This window comes from Erithacus rubecula (assembly GCF_903797595.1).
Source record: "Erithacus rubecula genome assembly, chromosome: 26".
NCBI classification, from domain to species: Eukaryota; Metazoa; Chordata; class Aves; order Passeriformes; family Muscicapidae; genus Erithacus; species Erithacus rubecula.
Window position 1 is genome coordinate 2,240,163 of NC_136678.1, and position 27,971 is coordinate 2,268,133.

Consider the following 27,971-nt stretch of genomic DNA (forward strand, 5'->3'; position numbering starts at 1 on the left):
ACCAGGGAGCTCCAACAGGGCCCAAAGTGGGAGATGAAAAACAAAAGACTTCCCAGAACAGGCAGAAAGAAAAATCTAATCTGATTTCCCTGGAAATCACCTGTAGAAAAAAGGAAGGAGTTTGTGCCCAGAGCATGAGTTACTCCACTCCAAACCTCCCTGCCAAACTTGGAAATTATATTTTCATTACCAGGCTGGGAGAAAAAAATAGTAGGCAGGCAATAAATCACATTGGAAAAGATGGGCAGCATGTTGCACTTGAAAGCATCTTCCACCTTTAATAATTCACATCCCAGCAAACATTCCCACTGTGGGATCAAAGGCACCGCTCCTTTGCAAGCCATTAAACGCCTGCACCAGCATTTGGAGGAGGATCAAGGCCTGGGATATTAATAGCAAGAGGGAAATGCATACTTGTTTGGACCACAGCATGCTTTGTTGTTGGTTTTGTTTTTTTTTTTTTAAATCAGGTGGTTTCCTTTTAAGCTGTTTGAAATTCCTCAAGGCACTCCACAAGAATTAGAGGAGCTGCCTCAGCCAAACCAAAATTGGGAAGATCTCAGCTACCAGCCCAAAGTCAGCTGGCATTTACCACGTCCTGCTTGGATGAATCCACCTTGGAAGCTGAGAACCCACACGAGTTTCTGACAAGTTGGAACAAATCTTCAACCACAGCTTTCAGTGCCCCAGCTGTGAGATTTGGGTTTTGCCCAGGAGCGTCTCCCAAAATTTCACCCCATTCCCCTGGAATGGCAGTAAAATGGAGATGAGGAGATAATCCCACTCCCTGGGCTGGGATTGACAGGGCAGGAAATCCAAACCTGGGTAGAGGAAATCCTTTTTCTTGCAATGTTTAATTCATCTGCAGAACTCAGCGCTGCAGGAAGTTGTTGAGGCTGAGAATTTAAACAAGGCTGAAATTTAAACGGGGTTGCTCTCAAGGGACCTGGTCTAGTGGAACAGGGGCAGCAGAGAATGAGATGATCCTTGAGGTTCTTCCAACCCAAACCATTGCAGGATTCTATGAAAATGCACTGGAGAGATACCAAAAACACTCATCACACCCACAATCAAGAGCTGACTGAAAATGTGTTTAATTGCAGTTAGGGACTGAAGCTCATGTCTGACACCAGGGTGAGGCTGAGACCCCTCACTCCTGCATTCTCTCAAACTTTTCATGCCAGAGGTGCCTCCAGGGACCTTCTCTTGCCTCATCTCCAGCCCTTTACCCCTCAAAGCCTTTCCCACAATTTTTAGGGTTTCCCCACATTTTTAGGGGGTGTTAGTAGTGTGCCCAGTGCTTGTCACTTGACTTGTGGGAATGGGCACCCGTGTCCCCCATGGGGTTGTGATAAGTGGGGTTCAAGGGGCCTCTGTGTGGGTGCCCCAGTGGTGCTGGAGGGTCTGGGGGGGTCTGTAGGGTGATACTGGTGACTAATGGGGTGCTGGGGGGTGGAGGGAGGTGTTAGGGATGATGTGGAATGTGGCTGTGAAAGATTTTGGGGGTTCTGGGAGGGCTTGGGTGTTCTGTGGGCTCAGGAAGATGCTGAGGGCTGTGGGATGTCTTAAAATGTTGGTGGGGGTCTGGGGGTTCAAATGTTTCTTGGGGGGGTCTGTGAGTGGTGGGGGGTCAGGCAGGTGCTGGGGTGTGGTTTCCAGGTATTTCTGGGCTCAGGTGGGTACTGGTGGGGTCAGGAAGTTGCTGGGGGTGATCTCCAGGTATTTATGGGCTCAAATGGGGGCTGGGAAGGGTCTTAGGGGTCCTGAGGAGCTCTGATGATCCAGAGGAGGCTCAGGCCGATCTGGCTTGAGGATAATCATGGACTGAGAAGGGTGCTGGAAAAGGGGTCTCCATATTCTGGGCTGAAACATGTGCGGGGGGTTTCAGTGGGACATTGGGGTGCCAGTGGGGAGCGATGTGGGTGTTGGGGGTCCTGAGGGATGTTTGCAGCACTGGGAGGCCCTGGGGCCGGGCTTAGGTGTTGGGGGGTCCTGGGGCAGGGCTGGGGGGTCCCAGGGCGGTGTTGGTGGTCCCAGAGCAGTGTTGGTGGTCCCAGAGCAGTGTTGGTGGTCCCAGAGCAGTGTTGGGGGTCCCAGAGCAGTGTTGAGGGTCCCAGGGCGGTGTTGGTGGTCCCAGGTTGGGCCAGGCAGTGCTGGTTCCCCGGGCGCTGTGCGGGCCATGGCCAGTGCCGGTTCCTGGTACAGTGCCGGTTCCCCGGGCGCTGTGCTACAGTGCCGGTTCCTGGTACAGTGCCAGTTCCCCAGGCGCTGTGCGGTTCCCGGTACAGTGCCAGTTCCCCGGGCAGTGTGTGGTTCCCCGGTACAGTGCCGGCTCCCCGGGCAGTGTGTGGTTCCCGGTTACAGTGCCGGTTCCCCGGTACAGTGCCGGCTCCCCGGGCAGTGTGTGGTTCCCCAGTACAGTGCCGGCTCCCCGGGCAGTGTGTGGTTCCCGGTTACAGTGCCGGTTCCCCGGTACAGTGCCGGTTCCCCGGGCAGTGTGTGGTTCCCCGGTACAGTGCCGGCTCCCCGGGCAGTGTGTGGTTCCCGGTTACAGTGCCGGCTCCCCGGGCGCTGTGCGGGCCATGGGCAGTGCCGGTTCCCCGGTACAGTGCTGGTTCCCCAGGCAGTGTGCGGTTCCCGGTACAGTGCCGGTTCCCCGGTACAGTGCTGGTTCCCCGGGCAGTGTGCTGTTCTCGGTTACAGTGCCGGTTCCCGGTACAGTGCCGGTTCCCCGGGCAGTGTGCTGTTCTCGGTACAGTGCCGGTTCGCGGTACAGTGCCGGTTCCCCGGGCAGTGTGTGGTTCCCGGTTACAGTGCCGGTTCCCGGTACAGTGCCGGTTCCCCGGGCAGTGTGTGGTTCCCGGTTACAGTGCCGGTTCCCGGTACAGTGCCGGCTCCCCGGGCAGTGTGCGGTTCCCGGTTACAGTGCCGGTTCCCGGTACAGTGCCGGTTCCCCGGGCAGTGTGCGGTTCCCGGTTACAGTGCCGGTTCCCGGTACAGTGCCGGCTCCCCGGGCGCTGTGCGGTTCCCGGTTACAGTGCCGGTTCCCGGTACAGTGCCGGTTCCCGGTACAGTGCCGGTTCCCGGTACAGTGCCGGTTCCCCGGGCAGTGTGCGGTTCCCGGTTACAGTGCCGGTTCCCCGGTACAGTGCCGGCTCCCCGGGCAGTGTGCGGTTCTCGGTTACAGTGCCGGATCCCGGTTACAGTGCCGGTCCCCGGTACAGTGCCGGCTCCCCGGGCGCTGTGCGGTTCCCGGTTACAGTGCCGGTTCCCGGTACAGTGCCGGCTCCCCGGGCGCTGTGCGGTTCCCGGTACAGTGCCGGTTCCCGGTACAGTGCCGGCTCCCCGGGCGCTGTGCGGCCCTGCCCGTGCCGTGCCGGAAGCCGGAAGCGGCCCCGCGCCCGCCCCGCCGCGGGAGGAGCCGCAGCCGGAGCCGGGGCCGGAGCCGCAGCGGGGCCGGGGCCGGAGCGAGGCGGGCGGGGCCGCAGCCGGAGCGGGAGGAGCCGCCGGGCGGGACGCGAGCGGGGTGAGGCCGCGGCCGCGGGCGGGGGTCGCGGGGGGCGCGGGGCTCGGCCCCTCACGGCGGGCTCGGCCGGGGGAACTCCCCGGCTTGCGGAGGCCGGAGCCGGGAGTGGGGGTTGGGGGTGTCCTGCTGCAGTTTATTGGTTTATTTTTAAGAATGACCCCCTGGCCGGGGCTGCTGTGCCTCAGGGGAGCACGGGGGAGGCTGTGGCTGGGTGAGGGTCCCTCCGGAGGGGTTTCAGCGCCAGGATGGGACCTGATCTCCGGGCAGGGCGAGGGAGACGGCATCAAGTGTTAAAGCAGATGGGAGTGTATTTTTATATCTATATATATGTACATCATTGTAGGCTCGCCAGCAAGGCGAGCAAGCTTTCCCTTTTAAAGACTCCTCCAGCACCGTTTGTGTCTAAATATTTACCTTCTAAATCTTGCACAAACCACCCTGGGGTCTGTGGGCAGCACCGGGCGCTGGTGTGCAAACCCTGCGAGCCAAGTGCCATCACTGTTTCTGTCTGTGGAGAGAACTGCTGATAACCGCCAGGATGGTGGAGTTAATAAAAAACCAGAATAACACACGGGTTCCACGTCCAAAGGGCTGTCTCTAAAGGCTTCGCAAAGGATGAGCCCTGCTCGGTGTGTGTGCTGGCAAAGAGGGTACAGTAGCCTGTTGTTACTGCTGTATCCATTGTATCGGAGGGATAGGAAGGCAAATAATGGGTTGTTATTTGTTTTTAAGGCCTCATCTGTTCTCCCAACAATGTGGGAGCATAATGCCTTATTTCCTTGCTGGAGGATTGAGTTACTCTTGTATTTGTCAAGGAGCTGGATTGGGTTTTCAGTGCCTGTGATTTACAGGGCTTGTCTACAAAAGTGTTTGCTCAAGAGTGGAATGTAAATGGAGAGGGATGGGAACTGGGGTGTAGCTCAGTGTTGTATTTTAGCAGGATTTTTCTGTTGTTTGGAAAAGTGGAAACCACAGTGTTTGACAGCATTTCTGTGAGGATGTTTGTTATAAGTGGTTCTAGGCAGAAGCTTGTTGAATCTGCTGGAATTCTGCACAGGACAGCTTCATGGAGGAAAGCTTTGGCACTTGGGAGCCAGAGGACACTAGATAATCTTTCAGACCACTTAGCACACCTCTTACAGTGGCCAGGCAACTAGAGTAACCAGAAAAGCTGGAGGGGGGAAAAAAAAAAAGGCCTTTAATATCCTGCAGATGTGCTGGCTCTTGCTTGTTCCATGAATCAGGGTATTGCATGAATGAAAGAGTTAGGAAAGCAATGCCTTGTTTTTATTGTCACGTGCATGGCAGGTTCATTCCAGATGAGGAGAAAAAGTCCTTGTGTTGGAGAGGTTAATATGAGATATTATTGACCCAACCTGCTTTGCTTGCCCATGGGGCTGCTCAGGTAGCAAGATCTGGGACAAATATTTGCATGGAACGCAAGCAATGTCGATAGAAGAGGGCCAGGAACTAATTAACCCAGCAATGCAGTGCAGTGTGTTCTCAGGGTTGGGTTTTGATTTGGCATTTTTACCTTTTTGGTGTTGCTGTGGCTAGAAATTTGACCCTGATGTTAATATAACATCTGACATTAACTGCTGGAGTTGAGTGCTTAGGCAGCTGCTGACCAAACAAATCAGGGTTATTTTTCAGCCAGATAATTTCCCTGATCTGATGCTCCATGTGACCACATAAACAAGTGTGCAAGGGCAGAACAGGGGGGAATCTTGTGGGGAGAGGAGCAATTGTTGAAGCTGGTAGTCCTGTGAAACCTGTGGGTTTTTGAAAATACACCCCAATGTTGCATTAAAAAGAAGATATTCATATTGCCCTTGCTTGAGTTATGACTTGTGATCCCCACGGTTTGGGGGAGACATGTCAGCCAGTTCTTTAAAAGCAAATCTTTATAATGTCTCTGACTCTATCCAGTTTGATCAGGTTAGTGTTACCCAGCTCAGAAACAAGAGGCAAAGCAAAACTCTACAGATTCTGCCTTTCCCCCAGGCACTGCCAGTGTTTCTCCCATGAAATGGGAAAAATTTTTACAATGTGATTCTCACATTGGCAGCTTGTAGCTTGTCCAGTAGTTTCTTGACATCTTTTCTTGAGCTCATCAGCTGCTCTCAAAGAGTCCTTTGTAGAAGTGGTAGAGGAATATACTTTTTTTGTTTTTTGCAACTTTATGTTGATCTCTCATGGGTGTGTTCTTATAAGTGAGAAATAATTTGCTGTCAGATGCCATTTTGTCACCCAGCACAATGCAGTTCTCGCTGGGATATTTATTTCTGTGGCATCTTTGACCTGCAGGCAGACTTGGAGAAGGAGGTGGGGGCTTTGTTGCCTGCAGAGCTGCTATTACTCAATAATCACTTGGCCTGGACACTAGGTTACGAAAATTTAAACAAATTGTAAACTGCCAAACTTTGCCCCACACATTCTGCTTGTTTCTCTGCCCTGTCCCTATTGCTGACTGGGGATTTAATGAAAACAAATCTGGGTTCAAATAAGCTGAAACGATATTGCAGGAGGGCTTAGCGGGGCTGCTGCGTGTGATGATCAGCTTTGCATTGTTGCCTTTTGTACTTGGTGAGCAATTGCTTTACGGCACGGATTCATTTGGAAGGGATGAATAAACGGAGCTCCATTGATTTCTGGGCAGCTTTGTTCATTTCCATAAGCTGCGGATCTCAGCCGGTTCTGCTCTTGTCAGGAAATTTCACGGCTCCTTTGAGTCAGCGGGAGATCCTGAGCCAGCAGAGACTATTAGGAGTGCAGCTCAGTGTTGTGCTGTTGGCTGGGAGCAGCTTTGCTCCAGAGGAGCCTTCCTTGTCTCCTGGGCACTGCCACATTCCTGGGATGGCTTTGGCTTGTGTGGCTGCAGTTGATTCCTGTTAACACCCCCTGTCCCCTCAGGGTTTTTTCCTGGAGGCCATGGAGCTTTCTGCCAACGAGCTCAGCATCTATGACAAGCTCTCCGAGACCATTGATCTGGTGAGGCAGACTGGCCACCAGTGTGGCATGTCAGAAAAAGCCATTGAGAAGTTCATCAAGCAACTCTTGGAAAGAAATGAGCCCCAGAGGGGCCCTCCACGGTACCCTGTCTTAGTGGCTCTCTACAAGGTAAGGTGATTTTTGTCATGAGCACAGCATTTGAGGGTCAGGGTTCTCTGTTGTACCTGAGCTTTTAATTTCCCATTGTATTTTCTTGATGAATTTTCCAATAACTTTGTTTAAAAAGCTGTTAAGTGTAAAAAAAAATGTAAAAAGCTGTTCCTTCCTTCATGCCTTGGTCTGCTTTGAGAACAGGAGACAGCTGCCCACAATGTTTGGAATTGCTCATGTGTGCTTAAAAAAAAATTTATGTTGTCAACATCTTCCTCTCCCATAAATTATTAAATAATGAGATTTGGATTGATTTTTCAGACTAAGATTCCTAGTGTTGGCATCCTGAGTGGAAATGTGAGGAAGGAAGGAGATTCTTGAAGTTCAGGGTTGAATAATGAAGCGAACATGGCTCTGTTTCTGACCCTGCCACAGACTTCTATGGGTCTTTATTCTCCTTCTGGTCTGTGAAATAAACCTATTATCATCATGCTTGATGATTAAAAAAAAATGTTTTAAAAGCCTTAACTAAAAGATTGTGGGTGAAAGGATGCTATTGTTAGGTGGGTTTGAGTCATTCAATCCCAGACTGGTTTGGGTTGGAGGATCTAGTTCCAATTCCCTGCCATGGGCAGGACACCTTCCACAAGACCAGATGTTTGCTTCAAGTCTGAAAAGCTTCCCACTGACATAATACTCAGTAATACTTTGTGTCATCCTACAAATCCATTGCAATGGGTTTTATTTGGAAAAAAAACTCAAGCTCTCTTCCTCGTGTCCTGTAAAAAGCTGTAAAATGAGGCAGGAGCACAGGAAACTGCAAATTTGAACTTTCAGCTTCTGTGCTTGTTTTTGCTGTTGATTCAGTTTGACTTTGGCCAGGGGGAGAAATGTGTCATGTCATCTCTTTTGGGCTTATTTGGGATTCTGGTATGGAGGAGGGAGCTGGTGCCAACTCTGCCAAAGTGTTTTGAGGCTTGACGGATGTTTGCAAAAGCCACGGGGTTTTCCTTGTGCAAGAGGCATGGCAGGAGTGCAAGTTTGATTTGATTAGGTAGGGAAAGGAACTGTCTGTAGATAATCCTGATTGACCTCCTGCTGGATTATTTACAGGGCTAAAATACAGGAACAGAGTTGTTTGTGTAGCTTGGGTTTGAAGGCTGCTTAATTTCATCCTTGGGCAGCCCTAATAATAAAACAGAGTGACAACTCTGTTTACATAAATAGCCTTGCAGATGAAGGAGGAGACACAGCAAAAAGAAGAGTGCTCACGTTGTGGTGCACAACACCAGCAGCAGGCATGTCTGGTGTGAGGCTCCCTCACAGTGTGGTTCATTCTGTTTTCCCTCACAGGGTCTGCTCACCCTGGGCCTGGTGCTGCTGACTGTGTACCTGGTGATCCAGCCCTACAACCCGCTGCCCCCCGAGGCAGAGCCGCTCTCCAGAGCCCAGGCCTGGGGCTCCCTCATCAGCCACATCCGCCTGCTCTCCCTGCCCATTGCCAAGAAGTACAAGCTGGAGAGTAAGGAAATGTTTGTCCTGCTGCAGCATCAGCCTAGCAAGAAATACCAACTTAAATACCAGTCACTGAGCGTCTCCAGGGCACCACAAATGTGTTGCTGGCTTTGCATCATGGTTTTCTCTTTTCCTGCTGCTATATTTAAAAATAGCATCCTTGAGTTCTAGCCTCGCTGGGTCTGAAGCATGTTTTATCTTTAACTTGATAATTTTGTTCTTGCACATTCTTTTTTCCTTGCTTTTAACACCTTGGGTGTTTCTTCCACAAGAGTTCCCTTTCCTCTAGAAATCTTTGCACTTCTGAGAACCAGAACTGAGATAGCTCTGCTGGGGAAATGTCACCTTTTTTTGGTTTTTTCTGAGTAAGGCAAAACCAGATTCTCTACCAAATCTTGATATTTGTGAGCAAAGTGTTAAAACCTCAACTTGAGGCCTGGTTTAAGGAAAAGGAGTTTTTGCCAAGTGGCATTTGGAAAGGCCTGGGGGATTAAGTGCTGTTGTGTTTATGTGACATTGAGGGCAGTGTGTGTGTGTGTGTGTGTAAGTCAGATAAGGGTTCCCTGTGAGGTGATCCCATCACAGGAGAGCAACATCATAGATTTTCCTAGAATGGCATAATAGAAATGGAAAAGTTTGGCTATTTCTCATTCTTGGTTAATCATTTCACTGACTTAGACTGGCAGGTGGGTGCAAGCCTGGGCTCTGCCTCTGCTGGAACACAAAGACTGTCAGTGATGATAAAGCTGTGAATTATTTTGAGCAGGGATGTGGCACAATGTTCTTGGTCTGGTTGCTCACTGTAAAAACAAACTCCTGTAGCTGTACCCTGGTCAGGTTTATATTTAGCTTGGGCACCTCATTGTGTTGGAGTTGTCTGTGTTGGCTCTGACCTTCCTGCCAAGAGCTCAGAAGGGCTCCCTGAAATGCCAGCACCATTCTGCATTCTCTCCCTCCCTCTTTTCCTATGACATGGGATTTCTGTTGATTCCAATTTGTATGGGTGGGACAGGGTATCCCCCATTGTTCCTCTTCTTCCTTGTACATTGGGATATCTCTGGGAGTGCAGAACAAAAGTGGGGAGATGGCTCTGATAAGCACTTGGCATTAGGAGCCTGCTTATCTGCTGCATTCCAGCTTTTCCATGGGTGAACACCCCCCTGCTCCTGTACTGAGATGGAATCCAATGGGAATTTTAATGCTCATTTCACTTTTCACAAGGGCCAGGGATGACAGGACAGGGGAAAATGGCCTAAATTTGAAGGAGGGCAGGTTGGATGTTAGGAAGAAATTATTCCCTATGAGGGTGGGGAGGCCCTGGCACAGGTTGCCCAGAGAAGCTGTGGCTGCTCCATCTCTGGAAGCTTTCAAGGCCAGGTTGGACAGGGCTTGGAGCACCCTGGTATGGTGGGAAGTGTCCCTGCCTATGGCAAGGGTTGAAGCAAGATGAATTTTAAGGTTCCTTCCAACCCAAGCCATTCTGTGGTTCTACTGTATTTGTCCAGTCAGTTTTTGTCCAGAAAGTTGACAGATTCTTCCTTCAGATACCATAGGGTCCCTTTGGATGGGAAGAGCCCAGGGAGGTTCCTTTGCACAGCTAAAGGTTTGTAGGACAAGGGTGCCTGAGCCCATGAGCATCTCCTTGTAAAGGTAAATAAAAGCAGGAACAGTTCTGGCCTTCCTTTGGAAAAACCAGCTGAATGATGAGAACATGGGGAAACATCCAGAGGAACAGGGAAAAAGGGAAGGATGGATAGAGAGGAAGGATGCAGTGTTGTTATTTAATGCACATAAAATCCCTCTTGCCTCTGTGAGTCCTGGAAGTCTCCAGAAGCAATGAGCAATAGGGTGGGCAGCCATCCAGTTCTGGGGAAAAGAGGAGAGGGGGGAGGCAGTTCCTGCTCTCTTTCCACAGAATTAGGTTGTGGTGGAAGCCACAGCATGCCCCAATTAGCAGATTGACTGGGGTTGGCTGGAGTGACTTTGATCCTGCCTCAGCAAAAGGAACTGGCCAGGACCCTGGCTATTTGAATGGGAGAGTGCAGCATCCAGCCTGAACCTTGGCTGGGTTCCTGTGGGAATCCCTCATGTCCTGCCTTCCCAGCAGGCAGCTGCAGCCACCAACACTGTCCCAGTGACACTGGTGTCACTGTCACAGCTTGCTGCTGAGAGGACACTGGTGAAGCCATCCAGCAGGGATCTGGAAGAAGGAGTTGCATGGCTTGGGCCTGAGTGCTCTCCCAAGCCCTTTCAGCCCTGCTTTGTGTGTGTTGTATTAGTTTTGCCCCTGATTTTGGCCTTGTGGTTTGCTGTAGGGAAGGGTAAAACTGCCTTTGTGTCCTGTTTGTTGATGAGGGTGTTAGTCCAGGAGACCTTGCAGGCAGGTCTGATGTTCTGATCACAGGATCCCAGAGTAGTTTGGGTTTAAAGGGACTTCTGCAAATCACCTATTCCAACCCAGCTGCCAAGGCAGGGTCACCTGGAATAGGTGGGTTTGGAATGTGTGCAGAGGGGGAGACATGACCTCCCTGGCAGCTGTTCCAGTGCTCTGCCACTCTCCATGGAAAAAAGCTCTTCTCATGTTGAGGTGGAACTTTTTCTGTGTTTTAGTTTGTGGCCATTGCTCCTTGTCCTCTTGCTGGGCACCATGGAAGAGTCTGGCACCTCCTCCTGGCATCCCTCAGAGATATTTATGTGCATTAATGAGATTTAAAGGATGTTTGCACTGTGCCTGAGCAGCAGAGAAAACCACTAATGAAGGAACTCAACGTACAAACTCTTCTTCCTTTCCCTACATTGATCCTGGGAAGAAAATGTTGAGGGGGCTGAGGCTGGAGCTTGGAGCTTTCAGTGCTTGGGCACCAGTTCAAAGGCAGCTGGGGCTGTTCCTGTTGGGAGCCCCCTGTTGTCATCTGCAGGCTGTGGCCACCAGCAGTGCTGGCACACGTTGCTGTGGGTGGGTGCAGGAGTGCTCTGCTCCTTCCTCTGTGCCTGGCCAGCCAGGGGCAGCCTGGGCCCTGCTGTCCCTCCCCAGCTTTCCTGTGGCTGGGCTGAGGTTGGAGCCTGCTCTGCTGGGAGGTGTGGGCTGAGCAGGCAGGTTTGTGTTGCAGAACAAGGGCAGCTCAGTTGCTGGGTTTCCCCTGAGAGTCCAGGTCAGAGTGGTGGTGAGGTGTTGGGAGGTGCAGGATATGCTCCCCACTCCTTCCTGCTCTTGGTGATCTGCCCTCCATCCTTGTCCCATCCACCCCAGAGCTCTGCTGTGGGTGACAAGGGCTGCCTGTCTGCCAGTGGCTGTGGGTGGACCCTTGAGCAGCTGAGGTGAGGAGCAGCATCCACACAAATATCTTGCCTTGTTTATAAGATTGAGTCCAAAGTAAATTTCCTTCTTGCCTGTCTCTGTGCTCTCTTTCTTGCTGACTTTTCCCCCCGGATCAATTCCCATATTAAACCTTGTGTTCCCACCCTTTGTTCCTTGATAGCTGACTCTTAGACCCTTGGGTCTGTGCCTCTCTTCCAGCTGTTTTCCCAGGGCAAGATCCCTGTGGTTGGGGAAAAGGTCTCTGGAAATGTGGTTTGCATTTGCTCTTCCTGAGCTGGTGTTTATGCAGAGCTTGTGAAAGCCCCGGTCACGTTGGCTGCTCTTGGCACATCAGAACTTCATTTACAGCCCCAGAGAGGCTGTCAGAGCTCTGGGTCTACCTGCTGGAAGGAACACAGTGTATTTTGATGGGTTAACTCATGGCTATCTAATGCTAGGGGAAAAAGAAGGATCTGTGCATTCTGAATTCATTTCTCACATAGGCTGGGATGGACAATTTCCTCTGTGTTTCAATTTTCTGGTGCAAAATAGGGGTAGGAGTGCTCCTCTCTCCCCTGCAAACATTAGGAAATAATATAGGAGCTCTCAAAGTCTGCATTAAAGCCAAATGAAAAGGGTTTTTCTGTTATTTTAACAGAAATTTTAAGACCACACTGGCTTTAAACTGGTGGTCACTCTACCTGGTTTTTCTTCCCTTCACAACTGTGTCATCCCTATAGCTTTGTCAATGTCTAAATATGATTTTTGATGTCAGCTGGTTGGTAACTGTTCCCTGCCAGCCATGATGTGATGAACAGAGCATTAAGCTGCTCTCACATTAACTTGTGTCTGCCCATGGTAAGTTGTCCTTGCACTCAAAAGCCTCAGCAGAACAGGTTTGTCAGTGGGGAACAGGCTGTGGCCCAACGTGACAATTTGCACGTTGTACTGGTAGCAGGGGTTGTAATGACCTCAGGGAAAATCCAGCTTTGCTTTTAATGATGACACTTGGTCTTGGGCACACTCATCCTGCACAGCCCAGAATCACTGGGTCAGTGACTGCTCAGCACTCCTGAAATCAGACAAAAGCACACACAGATCTCAGTGCTAGAAAAGAGATCTTGTGCAAGTTATCCCCAGCTTGGAGAAGAAGTGTTAATACCCCTTTTTGCCTAGACCAGTAGGGCTAAAATCATGTTTACAGGTTTATATGTAATTATTGTAGAGAAAGGAGCCCAGCTGGAGCAGCAGTGTTTAGCAACACCTTGTAAATGGCCTGTCACTGTGTTACTAAAGCCTGCTGGGTGCCAGAGCTATTTGTGGGGACGGGTCACAGCAGGCTGGGTCACTGGGGGAGGACAGCAGCTGGTTACTGGGAGAGGGCAGCAGCCTCTGCCTCTTGGCTGGCCCACCTTGGGTTTAGCTGGAGGCTTGCCTTGGCACTTGGCCAGCTCCTGTCTCTTCTCTGATCTTAACCCTTTGCAGGCAAAACACTTCTCCCTATGTTTCTCTCACTCCAGCCTTGGAGTGTTTCAGTCCTGGGCACAGTTTTGTGGAGAAGGGGAGCATGCAGCATGCCTGCCCTGCATGGAGACTTGCTGCTTCTTAAGAGCAGTGTGGGCACCCAGGTGTTCATCCAGCCTTTCCCTGTGAACTGAGCACCCAGAGTGTTCATCCAGCCTTTCCCTGTGAACTGAGCACCCAGGTGTTCATCCAGCCTTTCCCTGTGAGCTGAGCACCCAGAATGTTCATCCAGCCTTTCCCTGTGAACTGAGCACCCAGGTGTTCATCCAGCCTTTCCCTGTGAACTGAGCACCCAGGTGTTCATCCAGCCTTTCCCTGTGAGCTGAGCACCCAGAATGTTCATCCAGCCTTTCCCTGTGAGCTGAGCACCCAGGTGTTCATCCAGCCTTTCCCTGTGAGCTGAGCACCCAGAATGTTCATCCAGCCTTTCCCCATGGGCTGAGCACCCAGAGTGTTCATCCAGCCTTTCCCCATGGGCTGAGCACCCAGAGTGTTCATCCAGCCTTTCCTTGTGAGCTGAGCACCCAGAGTGTTCATCCAGCCTTTCCCTGTGAGCTGAGCACCCAGAGTGTTCATCCAGCCTTTCCTTGTGAGCTGAGCACCCAGAGTGTTCATCCAGCCTTTCCCTGTGAGCTGAGCACCCAGAATGTTCATCCAGCCTTTCCCCATGGGCTGAGCACCCAGGTGTTCATCCAGCCTTTCCCTGTGAGCTGAGCACCCAGGTGTTCATCCAGCCTTTCCCTGTGAGCTGAGCACCCAGAGTGTTCATCCAGCCTTTCCCCATGGGCTGAGCACCCAGGTGTTCATCCAGCCTTTCCCCATGGGCTGAGCACCCAGAGTGTTCATCCAGCCTTTCCTTGTGAGCTGAGCACCCAGAGTGTTCATCCAGCCTTTCCCTGTGAGCTGAGCACCCAGAGTGTTCATCCAGCCTTTCCCTGTGAGCTGAGCACCCAGGTGTTCATCCAGCCTTTCCCCATGGGCTTTGCAGCCCGTGCTCTGTCTGACCCAGGGATTCCTGAGCCCAAGGAACATGGGCCTGCTCTGAATGGAGGGTTGCACAATAAGGCTGCTTGGGAGGTAAGGCAGGATCTGATTTCTAACTTGCTGCCTCTCTTGCTCTCAAAACATGTTACTTTTTTTTTTTTTTTCCCTAAGCAAAGTTGAGCTGGTTTTTGCTCTTGTTTTCATGTGTGTTCTCGTGCACCCGCTTTGGGACTGCAGCATTTGGAGGTGGTTGTGGGTCACAGCATGTGCAGGGCTCCCTCCCATCACTGCACAGCTGCCAGTTTATCTGATCTTTTGTGTGTGTAAACAACCCTTTTATGATATAACCTGAGAGCAGCCAGCAGACATGTGTTGGCTCGTTCAAAGGGGAAAAAAAACGGCTGACTTTGCAGGGCAAGGTGGTGCCAAGCTGTTCATACTCTGTTACTTTGGCCTTGGTTCAGCCAGTGGGCTGTTTATTTCAGTTTGCTGGCAGCAAACTAACCCCAAACCATTCTGGTGCTGTGGAACATTAAATACTCTTCCTTTTACTTCTACATTGTGAAACCTCCAAAATTTCTTGTTTCCTCCTTTGCAGAGTGAATCCTTGGTTTGGATTCCCTTCCCTGGGAAGAGCATTTGCCATAGGTAGCTTCTTGCAGAGGCATTTAGCAGCCTGGCAGAGCCCTCTTGTGACACAGGCATGTCAAACCTTTTACAGGCTGAGGCCACCATCAGGCAGGTGACAGCAGCTGGGAGGGGTTTGTTTCCAAAGCTGTGCTCTGAGGCACATTGCTCATGCAGCACAAGCTGTCACTGGGGCAGGTAACCAGAGGTGCACCTGGAGTGGACTTTGGATGCTCTCCTGGCAGCTTGGTCCCTATCTCCAGTTTTTGAGACTGGTAGGTGCAGATTTCTCCTGGAAATAATGCTCTTTTGCCCCAGTGGACTGTGAATTCCTCTTGGGCTCAGCTCAGCAGACTTGATTTCACAATGTCTGGTTGGATCAAAATCATTTTCATGCTTTGCTCGAGGTTGACTAATGATCCCTGGGCTGGTGGAGCAGCCGTTACCCATTAGTGAGATGAACTAGTTCTTCAAGCTGTTGACTTCTCCCCAGAACAACAATAAAGGGGTTCTTGATGAGGCTTTTTGTAGCTGTTATTTTGTTCCTAGCTGTTCCTAAAAATGCTGTGAACCAAACTGGGAGGTACTTTCTTCTCGTGGCATAAATATGTTCAGTATACCCAGAGCTACAATAAAAGTTCAGTGTAAGGGAGGGGTGAGGTTCTTGTGCTGAACAGGGACAGTCTTTGTAGTATATATTTAAAACCCCACTGTGATGCAGTTCTTAATCAGAACTTGCAGGCTGTAATTAATAATCCTTATGTTTCCTGCCTGACTTACTTAAGAACCCATCAGTTTAGCCTGACTTTGACATTTCATTATAAATGATCAAATTAATTTTTAGCCTAGTGAAGAATTTCAGCAGGATGGAGTTTGGGAAACATTGCTTGTGCAGCAAAGTGCTGAAATGCCTCTTCCAAACTGTGCCACCAGAGCTTGGAATTCTACATCTGTAAAGTTAGAATGATGGGGTTTGCCTGTGTCATAGATTGTGATCATGAATTGATGCCTAAATTGTTCCACTATCCCAGGTTGCTCCAAGCCCTGTCAATCCTGGCCGTGGATGCTTCCAGAGATGGAACAGCCACAGCTTCTCTGGGCATCCCTGTGCCAGGGCCTCCCCACCCTCACTGGGAAGAATTTCTTTCCAATATCCCATCTATCCCTGCCCTCTGGCAGTGGGAGCCATTCCCCTTATCCTGACACTCCAGGCCTTGTCCCAAATCCCTCTCCAGCTCTCTGGGATCTTTAGGCACTACATGGGGCTCTAAGGTCTCCCCAGAGCCTTTTCCTCTGCAGATGAACAACCCCAGTTCTCCCAGCTTGGTTCCAGAGCAGAGGGGTTCCAGCCTTTGGAGCATTTCTGTGGCTTCCTTGGGACTCACTCCAGCAGCTCCACATCCTTCCTGTGTTGGGGTCCCTGAGTGGAAGCAGCTCTGCAGGTGGAGTCTCACCTGAGTGGGGCAGAGGGGAAGAATCCCCTTTTAATGAAACACCCAGGTTTGTACAATGGACCTACAGGAAAGGACAGAGAAATGTTGGGGGAATATTTAGTGCACGCAGGGAGCCCTGAGTTCATCCAATGCTTGCTGAAGTTGTTTGATTCCTAGGATTGACCCCAGTGAAGTATTTGGTGGGTCTGGGGAATATTTTCATCCTCAGAAAGAGAAATCTGGGATTTGGAGCCAGCCTTTGCAGGTTGTGGAGCTGCTCAGTACATGAGCCAGTCCTTTGGGGAGTTTCTTTTCAGTTTCTGTGGGTGATGGAGCAACAGCCCCCATGGACACAACACCTGGGGGGGCTGTGAAGTCCTGGGGGTCTTCCCTGGGACCAGATTTGCCTGTGCAGACCTGGTGGCAGTTGATGGTGGAGATTGCTTCAGCCTTGCAGCCCTGAGTGCTGGGAGCAACCCAGCTTGGTGGGGAGCCAGCAAACTGCCTCAGCACCTGCAGTGCTACAAGCAGGGGGTTTGTGTTTTGAGCACTTTGTTAGGGTCAGGAGCAGCCCTTGGCTCTGTATCCTTCAGGAACAAAAGTTCCCCCTGCTAGAGGCTTCTCTTTGAACCTGCTGCACTGGCAGATTGATCCTGTGCCCTCCATATGGTCCCTGAAGAAAACAGGGCTTGCTGAGATCCTGCTCTCAGATCCATGTGGGCAAGTTTCCATAAGTTAATTTGCTTTGCTGCAATGGGCAGAAGCAGGGCCAGCTCTTCTCAGGAACCTTGAGCTTGCAATCTGATCATCCACACCCAGCATCTCTGGGGCTGTGCACACACACCCCTCTCTAGTGCTGGGGGCAGCCAAAAATTTGGGAGATCCTCTGTGAAAACAGCCAAGAAGGGCGGGGTACTCACTTTAAATTGATGGCGACTTGAAAATTATTTTTCTGCATAGTGGAAAGTAGAGTCATAAACCCCTTGTAGCATTAATCATAGATGTGTTTTAGGGTAGATTGTTATCTCAGTCTGTGCTGTGTTAGCAGCTGAAACTCCCAGCCCTGGCTCTGCTAGGAGCTCTCCTGACACGGGGGAGAAGGCAGCTCTTGTTTTGAAGAAATAATAACACATAAAAGGAAATATTAGGAGCTTGTGGCCGATGGGGAACTGAAGTTCTGTTGGACAAACTGAAGGCTGCCCCTCAAAAAGGGGTGAGAAAGCAGAGAGAAGTTGGCCACACTTATGTGGTGTAATAGATATCTGGATGTGTCACTGCTACAGCTGCTCTCCTGCACTCCAGCTCCACAGGGATAATTACCCACACCCAGCAGCAGTGAGTGGGTGGGAGTGGATGGGACCCTGGTGTGAGGGTTGTGCTGGGATGGAAAGAGCATCTTCCATTTACATCCCTGAGCAGCCGTGTGTGCACAGACACCACGCTCATCTTCCACCACAGCAATCCCCAGGGTGTCTGGGCAGGCTGGGTGATAATGGAAAAGGAATGCAGGGAGGGTAAGGAGACAAAATCAGCATCCTGGGGAAAATCCTGCCCTGCTCCCCAGTGGCAGCTGACTCCTCTGTGCACCATCTCTCCTCCCGCCCTCCCTGGGAGGGGCAGGCGCTGCCCGTACTTGTCATGCCAGTCACACACATGCTGGTGCACAGACTAACACCCTCCACAATAAATCTAAAAGATTAATTACTAGGGGAAAAAAAAAAAAAATCCCACAACCCCACTTGCAGCATTTGAAATGCATCTCAACCAGTGCTATGCTCTAGTTATTCATGGGGAAAAGAAATCACCTCCTGAATTGAGCAATTGAGAATGCAAATATCCCAGCCTGGCTCAAAAGAGGAATCAAGCTCTGTACTGTCAAGCTGATTAGCATCCTGTTCCATGGGGTACTGCCCTGAGCCCAGAGGGAAAATTTGGGGACAACTGTGCTTAAAGCTTAGGGATGAGGTTTCTGAGTTTTGCCCAGAGAGAAATTAGAGTCTTGCTACGCCCCATCTGATGACAAACCGTAGAGATGTTTTCTTGTTCTCTTCACAGCGACTGCCCTTTCTCTGGTGAGATCTTTCAGCCTTTTGTTTCCTGTCACTGACCAGCTGTTTTTTGTGAGTTGAGTTTTTTTGTTGTTATAAAACTGAAGCTTTCTACAGGCAGTGGAACAAAGATTTTCTTTTTTCTCTTGTGAGCAGGGAGGGAAAGTACATCGGAGCAGTTTCTCATGGGAGTAGGACTTCTGCTTGCAAGAAGGATTTTACACTTTGTTTTCCCTTTTTTCCCCTTTCCCTGAAAGCAGGGTAGATGTGTCTTCCAGAAAGACTAGGAATTATATCCTGATCCCTTTCAGTCCATATCCCAGTAGTAGGGTGGGAAATGCAGCATTTGGGAGTTGGAAATACTCAGCAAGAAAGAAGTGAAATGAATCCCAGTCTGCTCCTTTTTGTTGTATCCCAATGAACATAAATCCTCTGTAACATTTCTTGTGGCCTGTTGCAGATGTCAGAGGGGAAAATAAAACAAGACTCTCCTATGAAGTGCTGTTCATCCCTTTTTAGCCTTGTGCAGGAGTGTGAGCATGGCTGCAAATTGCAGTGACAGGCAGGTTGTGTGTGCTTTTTCCCCCAAAAAATCTGCTGTGCATCCTTGATTTTTCAGCCAGACTTCACTCTCCTTTCTCCCTTTGCCATCCCCTCTGTTTCCTGAGTTTGCCTGCAGCAGTGTCCAGGGGGCTTTGGAGCAGTTTTGACATGTGCTGGCAGGGTGAGCCTGTTGGTGAGGGGCAGATCCCTGAATATTTCATGTGAGATGTGTCCCAGGCCTTGGGTTTTTCCTGACCCACCCTGACAGATCAGGATGGGATGGGTTTGCTGCCACTGCCCAAGTTAAGCCTCTCCTGTTGGATTAAGGCTGCAGAACCAGGGCTGTCACTGCCATAAAATCTGTGTTTGAAGTGGAATTTCCATTAAGCTCTCCCATTTCTCACACCCTGCTGCTGTATCTCCCAATATAAAATTCATGCTGGGGGTTTTTAGGCTGGATATCAGGAAAGGTTCTTCCTCCACAGCTCCCCAGGGAATGGGCACAGCCCTGAGGCTGCCAGAGCTCCAGGAGCATTTGGACACCTCTCTCAGGCACAGGGTGGGAGTTTGGGATGTCTCTGTGCAGGGCCAGGAGCTGGAATTTGATCTTTGTGTGATTCTGTAAATTAGAGCCAGACCCTTTCAGTGTGGTGGCTGCTTTGACATCCTTGAGCATAGAAATGCATGGGGTGTTCAGCATTGTCCTGATCATACCCTGCTGCCACAAGTCCCTTCTCTTAATGTTTCTTTGTTCTTCTGGGAGAGCTGTTAAGTTGGAGGAGGGAGGCCTGATACAGGCATCAAGTTGTGTTTTCATGTAAGAATTGAATTTTTGAAGATGTAAACATATGCAGTGTTCACTGTAGGCCAGGTCAGCTGATTGTGGTGCAACAACAATTTTTGGAATTTAAAATGAGTGTGGCTGTGGTCCAGGGGTTGCTCATGCAAAGACTTTTCTCCCCATTTCATCTTCAAGTCAATGCATGGGATGAATGAAAACAGCAGCAGCAGATCTTGGTGAAATCTGACATTTCTCCCACATCTTCTGCACATCAGAGGCTGGGCAATCATTGCCTGGGACAGAGTATTTCTAAATTAGCACAGTGGTAAAGGGGTGGGTGATGATTTCAGGTATGTCCTAGCAGGGTTCATGACACCAGGTCTAACCATGTGGGAGTTGCTCTTTCCAACTTGGATTTTTTTTTGTTTACTGAGTGTTGTCTCCTTGATAACACTTTTGGGTTGCTCTTTTGCTTATGGACTTGTTTCACTTTAATTACACTACATATGATGGTTGCCATCCTTCTGTTGCTCATGGAAGGTTCTGTGTGCCTCATGTACAGAGAAGTGGAATTCCTATAAGCTCATTGTTCACAACCTTTAGCTCTATCTCCAAAATTTGCTAGAAACATTCTCTCCTGGTCTCTGCCTGATGAACCTTCTTTTTGAGTTACAACTATCAGAAACTATAAGAAATCTGTGTTTCATGTTAGGGATAATGAGTTTATCATTGAATTTTTCTCCTTTCCATTCCATTTTTGGTCTTACTAAACAGGTTTCCCTTGTTTCTTCCCCAGAATGCCAGGACTGGTGGGCAGCAGGTTGCAGACAGAACACTTCTGCACTTCCTGCAAACTGCACAGTCTGTTCTGCTGTGAAAAGCCTTCAGATAGTGGCAGACTTGACAGAGCTATCAGAAAAGCTCCCGAGGCATCAGCCTTTTCTAATCAAGGTAATGCAGGGATTTGTGAGGCTGGGTGATGAGCTCAAACTCCTGAGCAGCATGAGCCCAAACCCCCTGCCCAGTATTTTCACCCATGAGCTCAACTGCTCATTCAGAACATGTGTCTAAGAAGATATTTCACCTCAGTGTAAAAATATGGGTGGAGAGAACTCCCTGCATTGCTCCTCTGACTAACGATCATTGTATTTAGGCACTTAGCAATCCATGTGCCTGCTGCTCTTGGATGTTTTCTAGTGGGAGGGAAATGGGAGCAGGCAGCAACTCTGGGGGCACAGCTTTTATTTTTGTTTCTTGTTCTTTAAGACAGGGCAGCATCTCTCCTATGAAGAGCTGAAGCATTTTCAGTCCCAAGATCCAGAACTGGCAGAGGTTATAATAGAAGAAAATTCAGCTGAATTATGGAGCTGCCCATTTTTCTTTCCTTGGTGAGTCAGACAAAACATGTGATGGATGGACACATCCTTTCTTCAGGGTGCTCAGGCTCTGCCTGTGTGAACCACCAGTGCCTGCAAGTTGCAGTTTAACTGGAGGGAAGGTGTACAGGAGTGGGTTACATGCTGCTTCTGCTTGCTGGCACTGATTTGTTCTGAGGACAAGACTTCAGCACTAAAAATGGAGAGTTGTGGCTTGGTCTCCAGGTATTGTTCCCCATTATAAGATAAATTTGTCCCAGGAACTTCTTGGTCCTGTTCTTCAGGCTGTAAATCATCTGGGCTGTGCCCTGATCACCTGAGGCAACTGGTTCATATTTCTATCACCTCTGTCTTCTTAGTGGTGCTGACACTGAGCAGTGACACTGGGACAAGATGCCATGACTTCAGCAAGCACTGAAAAGTAATGGAAAATCAAAGAATCCTGCAATTTGTGTTTGGTCTTGTACAAAAAATATGGCCAACTTTAATCCTGCCCCTTATTAACCAAAAGCTTTTTACCAAAGCCTTTTGTGTGGACAACTCAGAGCTCTGTAAGGTTTCAGAGGTAGAGACCTCAATGGTCCCACTGGTAGAGGGATGGTCAGGATACAGAAGAATAAATCATGTCAGCACCCCAGACAGGGATGTAAAAATAACAAACCCCACCTGACCTTTTCCAGTTACATTTCCTGGTCTAGAGAATAGCCTTGGATCCCCCCTGCCTTGCCATGTGATCTCCATCGTTTGTAATTAATGGATCTGGTCAATGACTTGGATCATTTTAAGGGAAAAGGAGAGGGAAATGAAGTTCAGGTGACAATCAGGATGTGTTTGTTCCCTCTTTACATGCTCCTGGTGCAGGAGCCCATAGGAAAGTGGGAAGCTTAAAGCACAGGTTTAAAGACTGAGGTTGAATTTTGCTCCTGACTCCCAGGGCTGTTCTGTCATGCTGTTTATCAAGCATTAATGTTTGGCAAGAATTTTATCTGGAAAGTAGCTTTTAAATGCAAACATTATCGTTGTATGATGATTCTTAAATATGGGCTGGTTTGTTTAGGAGCAAGTCTGTGAATAAATCTTGGATTCTGCAGGAATTTCTCCACGCTTCCTCTTTGCAGTCCTTCCCCAAGGCTGTGTCCCTGGAGAGCTGCTTCCTCATCCACCATCCAGACCTGGGGAATAAGGTGAGAAACTCATGCCACAGACATTCTTTTGCTGTCAGTGAGTTGTCTCCCAGCAGCTCTGAGTTTTTGTGGGATTTGCAGGGTATTTGTAGCTGATACAGTCCTGAAAAGGAGCATTTGGAGTTGCATCAGTTCTGTCCATCTGTGTAAAGGGGCATCTCAAGGTGGCTGTGCCTCCCAGCAGTTGTATTTAGTTTGGGGCAGGAGATACCCAGTGCCCATCTCCCTTGGCAGCTGGAGATGTCACAGAAACAGAGAGACTTTAAAGATCATGTTCCAATGCCCCTTGCCTGCTCCATTGACATGTCTGGCCTTGCACCATAGCTGGGTGAGGTTTTTTTTGTGCACAGCTGGGCAGAATTGTTCTTAGGAGCTGTTCCTGGCAGTGAGTCTCACTCTTTCTGAGACACTTCAGGCTTCTGGCCTGATCTCCTCCTCTGTGTTTCCCTGAGTTTTGGGGATATGCAGGCCCTGAAGGAGAGGAGAGCCCTTGTATGCAGCTCCCCTCAGCTAACATTCTGTGATCTGCTGGTAACTGGGGGAGCAGCAAATGTGTTGTTTGCTCTGTCTCACCTGCCTGCAGGGCAGACAGAGCCAAGGAAAGCTGGCCAGGCTTTTGAAATCCTCTCCTCCTGTCTTAGAGCTACAGCCTGCACAGCCTGTTTGCTGTTGGGAGTGGGCAGCTCACCCTGACTGTTGCACCTCTGGACACGTGCAGAGGACACTGTGAGGTGTTCAAGGTGGAGCTGGAAGCTGGAGATTTGGGTGAGTACCAGAGCTGTGGTGTGCAGGGACTGGGAGAGCCCTTGGAATCAGCAGAGTGTTTCCAGCTGGGTCTTACCTGTCTGACACCTGGGATGGTGGTTTGTGCCATTGTCACCTCCAGACTGGTGTGTGCCTGCTTGTCACAGCACAGGGAGTGATCCTCCTGGGCTGGGAGTTTGTGGCCTGGAACACCCAACACTGGGGTAGCAGGGGGTGCTCAAAGCTGAGCACTGTGGGTACACAATGGGTTTTACAGTGCCCACTGAGAAAAGTGTCTTTCCAAAGAGCTCCAGCATGGCCACATCCCTTTGTGGGAAATGGGAGCCCTCATTAAGGATGGGCTCATCTAACAGAGCCTCTCCATTGCCTCTTCCCAAGGTTATGCCAGCACAGATCACTGGACAATGAGCTTCATGGCCAGAGGGACAGAGCCAGCAGTGATTTGTGATGGAGCTGCCAGCTAAGGATGGTGGGGTGTGAAAACAGAGCTGTTCCCAGGACAAGAAGATTTTCATCTTTGAAGCCAAGGCAACGTCTTGAGAGGAGTGAGCTGGGGCAACTGGGGCAGGCAGCATTGCCACCCTGCATGTTTACAGTGTTTAAAAATGACTATTTTCCTGACCCTTGAGGTAATCCTTTGCCTTTCCTCAAATGTATTTTGGGAGAAGCTCAAGCTATTTATGACCCTCCCTGTCCCCTCAGGTAAGCCCTGGGTTTTCAGCAAAGGGTTTTTTCTCCAGGAGCAGCAGATGGATTTCTCAGGATGAGATTCACCTTGTGTTCTTTGTGGATTATGGCACTTCTGAAACTTCCTGGGGGGTTTGGGAGTGGATGGGGTGTGTGATATTTCTGTGTACATTCCTCCTGAGGAGGAAGCTTTGAGCCTGTGTAGTCAGGCCAGTTCTATAAAGGGAATGAATTGGTGATGTGTCCCAGCTCTCCCTCACATCTGCAGCTGTGTGAGCCCTGCAGAGCTGATCTTGGCTCCTGCACCTGGGCTGGGGAGAGCCTTGAGCCTGAGGGCAGAAGCTCTCACCCACTGCATCCTTCTTGTACCAAAAGAATCCCTTCAGGCCTCTCTGTGTTGTGATCACCCTTCTGCAGCTCTGTCAGCAGGTTGTGAGTGAGTCAAATGGTAATTGTGCTTTTCTTCACCTCCACTTCCTTTCCTGCAAAAAGACCAACACATGTGTCAGTGTGGTGCTGGCAGTGCAGGAGTTCTGGATGGAGCTGGGGCTGGGAGAAAGCAGCTCTGTCCAACTTTCACCTCAGACACCAAGGGCTGCACAGCCATTCTCAGCTGCTCCTTGTTTGGGAGGCACTGCCTGCGTTCCCAGCCCACGGCACCTCTGGGAGCACCTGAAAAACCTCCCTCTTCCCTGGCATATTTTTGCATTGACTCATTCCAGATCTGGAACTCTGTCTTCAGAATGAACGTTGGTTTTTCCTGGGTCCTTTCCAAGCTGCCTTTGTGTGTTTGCTGCTGCTGGAGCAGTGCTGTCTGCAGTGCCCTGGGAGAGGCTCGGGTTCGGTGCTCCGGTCCCTTCCAAGTCTGAGCCTTTGGTGATCCCACTGCTGAAGATCATTCACAGATGTGTCAGGCTGAACTCATGGGCCAGGGCTGCAGTTCAGGACATACTCTCACACTTGTTAATATGGAGTTGGGAGGGGTTTTGGTTGACAGTGAGTTAACTCTGTTCTCAGGAGCAGGAGCCTTTTTCTCTGTAAATATTTTAGGTACGTGTAAAATGACAGACTGGGAAAATGTCTGTCCAGCCTTTGTTTTTGAGGAGAATGGAAGCAAACATTGTGCTAATCTGATTAGGAGCTGACAAAAGCTGCCAAGTGGGATGACCATGTCTGGCTCCTGCACAAGAATAAGGCAGAGGACACTTCCTGCTCCAAAGAATTAAGTCTGAGGCCTTGACACTACAAACATTTCTATGCATAACCCTTGTTTTTCTCCTGTCAAAACAATAAGAACAAGCCCAGCACCTGTGTCAGTCTGTGCATGGCCCTTGGTGCTGGACACACACCAGATCTAGTAGAACCAAAGGGGGAGAGTCTGGCTCTCTCAGGATAGAAAAGGACTAATATAATTTGTTTTAAAGTATTGAAGGGAATTGGACTAATAAAACTTCCATTAGTATTCTCACTGCTTGGAGTGTATTTCACACTCATGACACTACATTCAATCTTGTATATGCCAAGACACACATACACACACAGCACTCCCTTCCCTCCTCTTAAAGCCTGGGTCTTAGTTAATGGAAATTTGGGATTTTGGTGATGGCAGAATTAGGGCCTCATTAGTGACTGTTGCTGTTTACACTTTGGCAGCTTCTCAAATCAAATTCAAAGGCTGACAAGGTTCCTTCACCTCTTACTGGTTTTGTATGTGACCCATTTTTGTAAAGCATTTGCTCAGAGATGCTGCTGGAGCCATTCTTGCTGAGATTGGGCAGTTGGTGACACTGTCACTGCTAAGTGTCCTTGACTGTAACTTGTAAAAGAGCTGCGGAGACAATTCCCAAGTGTCTGTGAAATGCCTGGATTTGGAGAGTCACTTAAGCCATTGTGGCTGTCTGGCTCTTTGGGGAAGAAGCAGAGAAAATGGATCTATTTACAGTTGCTGTTTGGGTTGGGAGGAGGAGGGGGAGGAAAGGGGCAGGTTTGTGTCTGTTTAGCAGAAGTGTTCTCACATAGTGCTTCTCCCTTCCTCGAAGAGTTGCAGCTGGTTGGGCAGGAGCTGCTGAGTCTGGCCTGTTTGCAGAGCAGCTTTCCAAGTGCACTTTATGGGCTCTGCACAAGTTTCCAGCTCTGTCTCAGTGATACATTGAATATGTCCCAACCTCTCTCCCTTCGGAGTTTACATCATTTGTTTTCAAGCTCTCCGGTATATTTTCTCTTCCTTTTCCAAAAGCTGTAAGGAATTAGCTGCTAAACTAAAGCAGGAGGGCAGTTCTCCTGCTGATAAAGAGCTGGTTTTGGCTGAAGTGCAGAGCCCCAGTCTGCAGCACAGCTTCCAGAGCAGCTCCTGTCTCCAGCTGCCAGAGGAGTGGTGCTCACACCTTCCACATCCCACGGTGGGAAACCCAGAGGTGAGGCCACAATGGCAAAACTGGGATGGCCAAAGAGGTTTTGATACCTTTACTGGAATTAAGCTCTGGTCATCTTCCACATCCAGAGCTCCAGCTTCAGAGTCCCTGGAAAGGCTGCAGGACTTCCCTAGAGAACCTGGTGAGGTGGAACTGGGGGGAACAGGGCTGTTCCTGCAGCTATTGGGGTTTCACAGCCATGATCAGATGAGTCACAGAGGGGGTGTCCCACTGTGGTCTCCCTCACCTCAGCTTCTCTTTTGCACTCTCTGTGCTGGTTTGGACAATCTCCCTCTCCCACTCTGCCCAGCTCACATTTTAAAATCCCTTTGTGTGCTTCAGAGCTCGTTGCCTGTGAGCTGGCAGAGGGATTCCTCCTCACTCCACATCCCAAAGGCTGCAAAGCTGCTCTGAAATCACACCAGAATTTGGTACTACTCACGAGCCCAGCGGGCAGAGGTGAGGAGGGGTCACCTCTGCATTGCCAGGCTGGAAGGACAGGGTGTCCCTGTCAGCTGGGCAGGAGGATGGTGGTTTAAAGCTGCTCCCCAAAGCAGGGTCACTGACCAGTGCTGTCAGTCAGTCCTGAACTCAGGGTAACTGAAAGGAGGAGAAAGGATTATTATGATTTACTGCAGTACCAGGAAATCAGCGGCCCCCAAGGGAGCCAAGCTGGCAGTTTCTATTGATTCTTTTTTCTGCTTTCTTTGTTCCTTTTCATTTTCCCCCTGCCCACTGTTATTGCACACATTGATTCCCCTGAGGGGTCCCTTTGCAAGGCCCTGGAGAGCTTTGAGTCAGATTTCCCGTGAGCCTTCAGACTTCAGCTTCTCCCACCAAGAGCCTGTTTTTGCAGTGTCCTGGAGGAGAAGCTGGTTTGTCTGGGCTGGATCAAAGCACCTCTCTTCCCTCCTGGCCTCCTGTGCTCCAGCAGGAGCAGGAGAGGGTGGGGAGCAGGAGAGCATCTCATGGTAGAGATGTGAGCTCTGTAAACACCAGTGTCTCAGAAAAGGGGATCTTTCTCCCTTGAAACCTTCCACACACCCCAGGTCCATGTTCAGCCCTGTGGCCCCCAGGAGAACTGAACACTTCTGGGCTGAGGCCATTTCAGTGGGTGCACAAAGAGCTTTTGCTTCCTGCAAACCAAACTTTCTCCTCTTGGTAAATTTTATAGGTACCCTCCTCTCCAGAAACCTCCTCCCTGTGAAGGGCAGATTTAGTGTCCTGCAGAGTTAGACAAGGGAGATGCTGGACTTCCCTTTGCTTTGGAGATTCACACAAATGGCAGGTGATTTATTTTTAGCATTATCTCCTTGTCTTGGGGAGGGGAGCCACGTTCTAAAGGCTCAGAGGTGCTGGGAAGTAAAGCTATATATGCATAAAGACTGTTTCAATGCTGAACACTAAATTCAGTGGTGGATTAAAAAAAAAAGAATGTGAATATGCACTTAATGCAGAATTTTATGGATGGTCCTAATTTAATATATTGCAAACTTTGTAAATACTTGGGAAAAGCCTGTAAAGTATGTAAATAAATGAGATTTGTATGTAAGAAGAATAAAAAAGTTTTTAATTTTTGCAATTAAATACCAGTGTTAATGACCCTTTTCCCTTTCCCTGATTTTTATTTTCATGTTGCATGTCAGCTATTGAGGGGTTATTTTACCTTTTTTAGGTCAGTTTTTCTAAGGGGAAGTGTAATTTTAAATAGAAAGTCAGAACACTTTTGTTAAAAAAATGACATTGTGGAAATGGAGTCGTTTGGGAAATGTTCTCTGAACAAAGTTGATTCAACAGCTCTGCTGTCCCTCCTTTCTTTCCTTCCCAGTAACAATCTCCATCTTTCCTTCACAATCCAGCTGGTTTTAGCCAAGCTTTGAGGCGTGGAAGACGATCAACAGCTCCAGATCTCCTGAATGTGGGCGAGTAGGGAGAAGAGAGAGCTGCAGCTCCCACCCAGAGCCAGCCCCGCTGCAGCCCGAGCCTGAGCCAGCAGGAGCCCAGGCTTGGCCACCCGTGTGCTGCCCCTGGGGCTCTCTGGAGCCAGCAGCTGCAGCACAGCCTGGCAGGTGTTGGTGTGTGGCTCCTGTCCCCTGCAGAGCTGCTGCTCCCCGGGGTGTGGGGACAGGCTGTTCCTGGGCAGGAGAAACTGCATTCCACACACCCT

The 27,971-nt window shown here is 49.7% G+C and overlaps 1 protein-coding gene across 1 annotated transcript; it reads left to right on the plus strand.

Annotated features, from left to right (window-relative positions):
* Positions 1-3,471: 3,471 nt before the first annotated feature.
* Positions 3,472-27,411, plus strand: LOC306812449 (bombesin receptor-activated protein C6orf89 homolog). The gene is made up of 8 exons (XM_079327040.1): positions 3,472-3,526; positions 6,440-6,646; positions 7,982-8,150; positions 20,178-20,332; positions 20,648-20,769; positions 21,815-21,941; positions 22,583-22,706; positions 23,085-27,411. The coding sequence occupies exons 2-8, from the start codon at positions 6,458-6,460 to the stop codon at positions 23,168-23,170; spliced, it is 972 nt and encodes a 323-aa protein (XP_079183166.1). The 5' UTR covers positions 3,472-3,526; positions 6,440-6,457; the 3' UTR covers positions 23,171-27,411.
* Positions 27,412-27,971: the final 560 nt, after the last annotated feature.

What these genes read in the sequence shown, in the direction of transcription:
- LOC306812449 (XM_079327040.1), top strand. Translation starts at nt 6,458, where the DNA reads ATGGAGCTTTCTGCCAACGAGCTCAGCATCTATGACAAGCTCTCCGAG. An exon ending in TCTTAGTGGCTCTCTACAAG is followed by an intron (nt 6,647 to 7,981) that starts GTAAGGTGATTT and finishes TTTCCCTCACAG; the next exon opens with GGTCTGCTCACCCTGGGCCT. An exon ending in TGCCCATTTTTCTTTCCTTG is followed by an intron (nt 20,770 to 21,814) that starts GTGAGTCAGACA and finishes TGGTTTGTTTAG; the next exon opens with GAGCAAGTCTGTGAATAAAT.